The sequence below is a fragment of the Otolemur garnettii genome, unplaced genomic scaffold (genome assembly GCF_000181295.1).
Source record: "Otolemur garnettii isolate 467f Iridium unplaced genomic scaffold, OtoGar3 scaffold00099, whole genome shotgun sequence".
Taxonomy (NCBI): domain Eukaryota; kingdom Metazoa; phylum Chordata; class Mammalia; order Primates; family Galagidae; genus Otolemur; species Otolemur garnettii.
In genome coordinates, this window is record NW_003852494.1 from 3,892,754 (window position 1) to 3,902,465 (window position 9,712).

Consider the following 9,712-nt stretch of genomic DNA (forward strand, 5'->3'; position numbering starts at 1 on the left):
CCAGCCACAAACACCGAAGGTGGCAGGTTTGAACCCAGCGCAGGCCAGCTAACCAACAATGATAACTGCAACAAAAAATAGCTGGGCATGTGGTGGGCACCTGTAGTCCTAGCTACTCGGGAGGCTGAGGCAAGAGAATTGCCTAAGCCCAAGACTGGAGGTTGCTATGAGCTGTGACACCACAGTATTCTACCAAGGGCAACATAGTGAGACTCTGTCTCAAAAAAAAAGGAAGTCTAAAAAAAAAAAAAAGTCCAGTTAAATAAACTAAGACACAACCACACTCAGAATATACTACAGGTAATAAAGAGAATAAGGCACACTTTCAAGAGAGATGCAGTAGTGAATCCCAGTTATGCGGGAAGCTGAGGCAAGAGGATTATTTCAGCACAGGAGTTTAAGTCCAGTCTGGGCAACATAGCAAGATCCTGGGGAAAAAAGAAACAACAACAACAACAGAGAAAGAAATGTAATGGTGGTGGGCGGCACCTGTGGCTCAAAGGAGTAAGGCGCCCGCCCCATATGCCAGAGGTTGCAGGTTCAAACCCAGCCCTGGCCAAAAACTGCCAAAAACCAAAACAAACAAACAAAAAAAATGTAATAGTGAATGGTGAGCAATCATGTTTCACCCATCAGCCTGACAAAAATCTACATATTAGAAAATACTGTGTGTTGTAATGGCTCTGAGGAAATAGGCACTTTAGCTGACAACTGAGGCCACCAGATTTCCTTTGCCCCTTTAGAGCATAATTTTACAATACTATACTTATCGAAATTTCAAATGCACCTTTCCTTTTACCCATGAGGATCTATTTTCTCTAGACACTGGCCTCTCAGGGGCCAAATGGCTTAGGACAAGATGATTCACTGTTCTATGTCACAAGAGGAAATGACTGGGAAAGAAATGTCTTTTGATAGACAGCTGCTTAAAGTATAGATTGTCAACCTTTCTTGGTGCCATGGACCCTTCTGGCAGCCTGGCAGCTGTAGATCCCTTCCTAGGGAAATGTTTATAAATGTATAAAGGAAAATGCATTGGATTATAAGGATACTAACCAAGCTGACATACAGGGATCAAAATATTTTTAAAGCAAATTTATGATGACTATCACTGCATCTTTATTACAAGCTCCAACAATTAAGTTTGCGAACCTGTCCTAGAAAAAGTGCTATGAATATCACTGCTAAATATCAATCATTACAGTCACCTTCAAAATACTCTCCTTAGGAAGCTATGCACTGACGCCAGCACCTAGTCCACCCTTTAAAGCAATTTTGGAACTTTTTTCCTGGAATGTCATTGTGGGTGAAAGCTAGAGTAGCCTGGTATTCCCCTGAAATCTCAAGGGGGCTATAGCCCCCAAGTTTCAGGCACTGCAAGGCATGCCTATGGTGGTGAAGGGGGATTGGAATGTCCAGCAGGGTAGATGAGAAAATAGTCTAGGAAATGTCTATAGAGGGATCAACCGCTTAGAGACAGAATATAAATAAAACTAGGAAGTAACTGATACTCTCCCCCAAAGATACCCTGCAGCTGCAGGTACCTTAACCCTTAGACTATAACTTTCCTTCATTAAATTCTCTCTAAAGGTGAGCAAGGTGGCTCATGCCTGTAATCTGCTGAGGCGGGCAGATTGCTTGAGCTCAGGAGTTGGAGACCAGCCTGAGCAAGAGTGAGACCCTGTCTCTAAAAATAGCTGAGCACTGTTGCGGACGCCTATAGTGCCAGCTACTCTGGAGGCTGAGGCAAGAGAATCACTTGAACCCGTGAGTTTGAGGTTGCTGAGAGCTATAAGGCCATGGCACTCAACCCCTGAGTGAGACTCTGAGTCTTATGCAACTGAGACTCTATCTCAAAAATAAATAAATAAATAAATATATAAAACAGATAAATAAATTCTCTCTCAAGTATTCTTTGATCTGTAGCTTAGTACTCCCCTGTCCTTCAGCCTGATATCTTTCTTCCTTGAACAAAGAACTGCCTGTTTAATTAGAACATGAAACTGTTACCTTTTCACTTTTTGCCTTGTGTATACATGCCCCCAATTTTCTAATAAATACTTTTGGATACTAGGCTTGAGACGGGGCCTGTTAGTGTCTAAAGGAGCTGATACAGTGTCCTCTCTCATGGATCAGAACACTACTGTGCATGTGTGTGTAAATTTCGCAGGGCTTTCTCTCCCTTTGTCTGACAAACCTCCTGGTGGTTGGGCAAAGTCCCTGTGCAAGGGGACCCCCAGTCTGCCTCATTGTGACTCCGTTCTCCAGTTGCAACAGGTCATCAGAGTTGTCATACAAGGCCTCACAATTAAGTTCTCAAACTTGCCACCATGCACTTACATTGGCAGTACTGTACAAATAACTCAGTAAGTTTTCATAACCCTGGTTTATCAGTGTCTCACAGCTGTGTTCATATTGACAGTGGCAGCATCTTGCTGAGTGGCATTCACTATTATTGTTGCATATTTTTGTGATCCATGCAACGACAACTCCAAGGGCAATTCCAGAAAAAGTGTTTCAAAAAGGCTTTGAAGAGTAGACTACTTGCTGGCATTAGTGTGCATAGCTTCCCAAGGGGAGCACTTTGAAGGTGACCATGGTGATATTGAGCAATGAGATATGCAGCGCTTTTCCTAGAATGAGTTAGCAAACTTAGTTGTCAGATCTCCATAAATAACACAGCCTAGCTATAAGTTTAAGAAAATGCTCAGGCCAGGCACAGTGGCTCATACCTGTAATCCTAGCACTCTGGGAAACCAAAGTGGGTGGATTTCCTGAGCTCATAGGTTCGAGACCAGCCTGAGCAAGAATGAGACCCCATCTCTAAAACTAGCTGAGCATTGTGGCAGGCACCTATAGTCCCAGCTGCTTGGGAAGCTGAGGCAAGAGAATCGCTTGAACCCAAGAGTTTGAGGTTGCTGTGAGCTATGGCACCACGGCACCCTACAGAGGGCGACAAAATGAAACTCTGTCTCCAAAAAAATTAAAAATAAATTCTTTTCCATGGAGGGGAATTGCATGGCCAGGATGAGGAAAAATAGGGAGGGAGATTTTTTTCAAGGCAAATTTTTTTTTAATTTTTATTAAGGAATAACAAAGAGAAAGTTTAGAGCACTTCCAAAGAGAGTTGGAAGTGGGTCCCTCTCATAATGGAGAGAAGATGAGAGAGACCCAAGGTAAACATTTTGTACCTTTGAATTTGGAATTTAAACTTTTTAAAAAAGAAAGGAAAAAAATACCTCACACCCATTGGGATAACTACCATCAAAAGAAAAGAAAGTAGGCTCAGGGCCTATAGCTCAACTGGCTAGGGCGCCAGCCACGTACACCTAAGGTGGTGGGTTCGAATCCCCAGCCCGGACCCGCCAAACAACAATGACGGCTGCAACCAAAAAATAGCCGGGCGTTGTGGCGGGCGCCTGTGGTCCCAGCTACTTGGGAGGCGGAGGCAGGAGACTCGCTTGAGCCCAGGAGTTGGAGGTTGCTGTGAGCTGTAATGCCACGGCACTCTACCCAGGGGGACAGCTTGAGGCTCTGTCTCAAAAAAAAAAAAAAAAAAAAAAGAAAAGAAAGTAACAAGTATTGCCAGTGATGAGACAAAATTGGGACCCTTGTGACTGTTCATAGCAATGTAAATGGTGCAGTCACCATGGAAAACAGTATGGAAGTTCTTTAAAAAGGTAAAAATAGAATTACCATTTGGTCCAGCAATTCCATTTCTGGGTATTTATCCAAAAGCACTGAAAGCAGGACTTGAGGAGATATATTTGTACACTCATGTTCACAGCAACTCTATTTACAAAAGCCAAGGGGTGGAAGCAGCCCAAGGGTCCGTCAGCAGATGAATGGATAAACAAAATATGGTATATACATTCAGTAGAATATTATTCACCTTAAAAAAGAAACTCTGACACATGCCACAACATGTATGAAACTTGAGGACACTATGCTAAATGAAATAAGTCAGTCACATCAGCACACATATAACAAGATTTCACTTACATGAAGTAACCAGAATAGGTAAATTCATAGAGACAGAAAAGTAGAATAGTAGTTAACCAGGAACTGCAGGTAGGGGAAGTGCAGAGCTTTGTTTTTTGTTGTTTTGAGACAGAGTCTCAACTATGTAGCCCTCTGTAGAGTGCTGTCCCATCACAGCTCACAGCAACCTAAAACTCTTGGGCTTAAGCGATTCTCTTGCCTCAGCCTCCCAAGTAGCTGGGACTACAGGTGCCTGCCACAACACAGGCTATTTTTTGTTGCAGTTTGTCATTGTTGTTTAGCTGGCCCAGGCTGGGTTCGAACTCGCCAGCCTTGGTATATGTGGCTGGTGCCATAACAACTGTGCTATGGGTGCTGAGCCTGCAGAGTTGTTTAATGGGTAAAGTTTCAGTTTATATTTTTTAGAGATAAGATCTTGCTCTGTTGCCCTGGATGGAGCCCAGAGGCATGATCATAGCTCACGATAACCTTTTTTTTTTTGAGACAGAGTCTCACTCTGTTGCCCTCAATAGAGACGCTTGGCATCATCAGAGCTCACATCAACTTCAAACTTCTGGGTTCAAGTGATCCTCTTGCCTCAGCCTCCTGAGTTCCTGAGTAACTGGGACTACAGACATGCACCACCATGCTGGGCTAGTTTTTTCTATTTTTAGTAGAGACAGGATCTCACTCCTACTCAGGTAGGATCTCACTGTAACCTTGACTCCTGGACTCATGAGATCCTCCTGCTCCAGCCTCCCAAGTAGTTGGGACTACAGGCACTCACCACCACCATGCCTGCATAATCTTTTTTTTTGTAACTATGGTTTCCTCTGTGTTGCCCTGGATGGTCTCTAACCCTATGCTCTAAGTGATCCTTCAAGCTCAGCCTCCCAAAGTGCTGGGATACAGGCATGAGCTACTAAGCCTGGGAAAAAGATCTAGAGGTAGGTGATGGTGATGGAAGCACAACCATGTAAATGTACTTAATGCACCTGAACTATACACTTAAAAATGGTTAAGACAGTAAAGTTGCCATTACTTGTATTTTTTCCTACAATTAAAAAATAATTTAAAATAACCAAAAAGGGGCAGCGCCTGTGGCTCAAGGGAGTCAGCCCCATATACCAGAGGTGGCGGGTTCAAACCTGGCCCTGGCCAAAAACTGCAAAAAAAACCAACAACAACAACAACAACAACAAACCAGAGAGAAAATAAGAACATGGCACATTTTTACAAACTGTCTTGTGGTACTCAAAGTTTGTTCTCTTAATTTATGCCTTTTCTCTACCCCCATTCTCAAGGCTGCGGTTTGGGAAGAAAATCTGCTATCTCATCTGTCACCTGATGAAACTTGTCCACTTTGCCCCATTTGGGAAATCACCCAGACCCTGTGCAGACCGCAGGGTTCCCAGTGCTGCCTAATGGGGCGTCTTCTGTTTCCACCTAGAGATCAGGACAAAAATAGCATGGACCAAGCCATCCTGGGGAAGTCATTTTACTTTCTTTAATTCGAAAAACCAGGCTGGGTGGTGCCTGTGGCTCAAAGGAGTAAGGCACCGGCCCCATATGCCAGAGGTGGCAGGTTCAAACCCAGCCCTGGCCAAAAACTGCAAAAAAAGGCTCGGCGCCTATAGCTCAACCGGCTAAGGCGCCAGCCACGTACACCTAAGGCGGCGGGTTCGAATCCCCAGCCCAGACCCGCCAAACAACAATGACGGCTGCAACCAAAAAATAGCCGGGCGTTGTGGCGGGCACCTGTGGTCCCAGCTACTTGGGAGGCAGAGGCAGGAGACTCGCTTGAGCCCAGGAGTTGGAGGTTGCTGTGAGCTGTAATGCCACGGCACTCTACCCAGGGGGACAGCTTGAGGCTCTGTCTCAAAAAAAAAAAAACTGCAAAAAAAGAAAAAAGAAAATAAATACAGTTTAAAAAAAAAAAAAGAAAAAACAGGCTACTCATCATCCTACTCAACTATCTCACATGATGGATACTAAAGTAGAACCTTATCTACAAATATAGTTGTCACCATGGTGACTTAGAAAGAAATGAAATAAAAGGTATCAGAGAAACTACTGGAAAACTTCATGCTTCTCCATGCATTTCAGTAACCCTGTTCCTGTTGTTCTTTCATGGCATACTTTTGGTTTGCAAACTTGTGTTTGTGGTTCTGGGTCTGTGCTCTTGTCTGACCTCTCTCCCACTAGATGTAAGCTCTGTAAGGCCAAAGACCTTTTCAAATTTTACCTCCACAGTTCCAGATCCTAGCATGTAACAGTCACTCATCCAATGTCAGTACAACAATTTTAGAATGGAGTAATTAAGACTACTGACTCTGAGCGGCACCTGTGGCTCAGTGAGTAGGGTGCTAGCCCCATATACTGAGGGTGGCTGGTTCAAACCCAGCCCCGACCGAACTGCAACAAAAAAATAGCTGGGCCTTGTGGCGAGTGCCTGTAGTCCCAGCTACTCAGGAGGCTGAGGCAAGAGAATCGCCTAAATCCAGGAGTTGGAGGTTGCTGTGAGCTGTGTGACACCACGGTACTCTACTGAGGGCGATAAAGTGAGACTCTGCTCTACAAAAATAAAATAAAATAAAATAAAAGACTATTGACTCTGAGTTCAAATCCTGACTTCATTTCTTACTTGCTGTAAGTTCTTAGGCAAATTACTTAACTGTTCTGTTCCTTAGTTTCTGGAAAATGGGCATAATAATAGTGTGAGGATACTCCACTTACAGCAGCTTTTTTTTTAAAGTGTGGATGGAGAACTACCAGGGAGGCGTGAAATTAATTTAATGAATTGCAACAAGAATTTAAAAACTCATAAAAATAGAATAGGTGCCTTTTGGGTCATCCCGCCACTAACACCTGGAGAGGCAGCTATCTACGGCCACCCTTATTCTGCAGGACAAAGAGGACACCTTCACTGAAGCAGCAAGTGTGAACGTGACCTGTTGGCAAAGGTTCTGGCCGGTGTCAACATCAACAGCCTCTTCTACAATGTGGGTCCTGCCTCCCCTACCTCCTCCAACCCCTGCTCCCCAGCTGAGGGGAAGAAAGTCAAAAGCAAAGAAAGAAGAGGGTGGCACCTGTGGCTCAAAGGGGTGGGGCACCTGTTCCACAAGCCAGAGGTGGTGCATTCAAACCCAGCCCCGGCCAAAATCTAAAAAAAAAAAAAAAAAAAAAAGGCAAAGAAAGAAGAATGTGAGGAATCTGATGATGACATAGCCTTTGGACTTGTTGACTAAACCTTTTATAACAAACTGAACTCTTTTTTTTTCTTTTTTTTTTGAGACAGAGCCTCAAGCTGTCCCCCTGGGTAGAATGCTGTGGCATCACAGCTCACAGCAACCTCCAACTCCTGGACTCAAGCGAGTCTCCTGCCTCCACCTCCCAAGTAGCTGGGACTACAGGCGCCCGCCACAGCGCCTGGCTATTTTTTGGTTGCAGCCATCATTGTTGTTTTGGCGGGTCCGGGCTGGATTTGAACCCACCACCCTAGGTGTATGTGGCTGGCACTTTAGCCACTTGAGCCACAGGCGCCAAGTCACAAACTGAACTCTTAGAATAGGAAAGAAACTACAGGCATCATGCAGAGTACTGGCAGGTTAGGGTAAGTTGTTTCTTGAAACTTCTGTTTTATCAATACTGGATGGTAAGGTGAAACGTAATTTGGTAAAATTGCGGTTTAATATACATACAGTAAAACGCACCAATCCTGAGTTTACAGCATGACAATTTTTAACATATGCATATGTACAGAACTGCGTAGCCACACCTCATTAAAATACAGAACATTTCTAGCTCTCTATTAAATTATCTTCTGCTCCCTCTTCATTCTGCCTTCTATAACTAAAGATTATTTTGCCTGTTCTTGAATTTTATGTAAATACAGAGTAGGTTCTCTTTTGTGCCTGGCTTCTATCGCTCCATGTAACATCAGTGAGATTCATGCATACTATCATGTGTATCTGTACTGGGTTCTTTTTCATGGTTGCATAGTATTCCATTGTGGGACTATACCACAATTTTATAAATCTGTTACATTTGCAATGTTTCCCATTTGGTACCATTATGACTAAAGCTGCTCTGAATCTTCTTGTCCATGTCTTTTTGTGTGTGTGTGGAAATATGCACTAATTTCTCTTTAGTCAAAATGTGTTTCTTGGCTGGGTGAGGTGGCTCACTCACACATGTAATCCTGGCATTCTGGGAGGCTGAGGCAGGAAGATCCCTTGAACTCAAGAGTCCAAGACCAGCCTGAAAAAGAACGAGACCCCCTCTCTACTAAAAAAATAGAAGAATTAGCCAGGTGTTTTGGGCACCTGTAGTCCCAGCTACTCAGGAGGCTGAGGCAGGAGGATTGGTTGAGCCCTCGAGTTTGAGGTTGCTGTGAGCTAGGATGACACCACGTCTCTCTAGTCTGGGTAACAGGGAGGTGAGTGAGGGCAACCTTGCAGTGGAGGAGCTGCGCATGGAGAGGGACAGTGTGCAAATGTGATGGGGGCCGCTAGTGTGGAGCACAGCACGGGGCCCTGCATCTAGTAAGTGCTCAATAAATGTGAAGTACCTTGTCATCGCAGGATCTTGTTCCTGTTGTGTTGTTTGGTTTTTCTTCTTATCGTTTTATGTTTCATTTTTATGTCTTGTTATTCTAAGTAAGGCTGTAATGCCTTTCTCTGGATTGTCAGAATTAACTGGAAGTACCTAAGATAATGGCCAAGTTGGGGTGTGCGATAGCTTACAAAAAAAAAAAAAAGTAAAGTACCATACTGCTTCTCATGTGAGCATCGGATCCGCACAGTGAATTGTCACAAGGGACTAGGCCCTCAAGAAAGACAAGGGCCCCCCTGCCAACGGGGGCACCCTCCCACGCGCCGTGCTCCCCACACTCACCTCCCCACCGGCGCTGTCCGGCGGGCCGACTCTGCGCAGCCCCTCCACCTCCTTCCTGAGGCTGTCCCTCTCCATGCGCAGCTCCTCCACCGCGAGGTTGCCCTCACTCACCAACGCCTCCAGCATCTCCAGGACGCGTACGATCTTGAACTGCAGCTGTGTCACCCGTGGGTCGCTGCCCAGGGCCATCAGCTCGCGGCCCATCACGTAGGAGATGTCATACACGTCTTCGGCGGTCAGCCGGAAGGGGCTCTTGCCCAGGGCCCCCTCAGGCCCAGCCTCGTCCCTTTCTGCGTCCTCTTCTTCCTCCTCCTCCCCCTCTTCCTCCTCTCGCAGAGGGGGCTCCTCCATGGCCACCCAGACCCAGCGCAGGCTCCCGGGCTGCTTTCTCCGAGTCTCCGAAGGTTCAACTTCCTCCCGGCACCAAAAACTTTCCGCCGGGCAGTGACGCTGCCCGCTCTATGCGCGAGAGCGAGTCGTGGGCCCTGGAGATAAAGCGGCCGCGCAGGCTGCACGGTCCCAGCTGACGATCTCGCCGGGGAGCGGGTTCCAGGATGTGGCTTGGGGCGCGAAGGGACAACGAAAAAGGGAAGGCAACAGAGAAGAGGAACGAAGAAGTTCAGCGGTAGGTGATCGCTCCCAGCCGGGAGCGGATGCAAACCAGGGGAGGAGGAGTCGCGCTGAGCTCCGCCCCTGGTGACCGCTGCCGGGGAAGCCAGTGTCAGTGGAGACGCAAGCGGAGTTTCAACGAAGTCATCAGAGAAGGACGATGAAAAAGACACAACTTTTTCCTCTCCATACTCAAGCTTTCCAGCCACAGAATTTGCATTGTACA

The 9,712-nt window shown here is 45.8% G+C and overlaps 1 protein-coding gene across 2 annotated transcripts in view; it reads right to left on the reverse strand.

Moving 5' to 3' along the window:
* The window catches only part of RILPL2 (Rab interacting lysosomal protein like 2), a 41,494-nt gene extending 31,987 nt beyond the window's left edge, over window positions 1-9,507 (reverse strand). For both annotated transcript variants that reach the window (XM_023516877.1, XM_003796063.3), the window contains exon 1: window positions 8,878-9,507. In XM_023516877.1, the coding sequence (XP_023372645.1) occupies window positions 8,878-9,228 (351 nt within the window). In that variant the 5' untranslated portion in view covers window positions 9,229-9,507. The remainder of the gene's footprint in view (window positions 1-8,877) is intronic.
* Window positions 9,508-9,712: the final 205 nt, after the last annotated feature.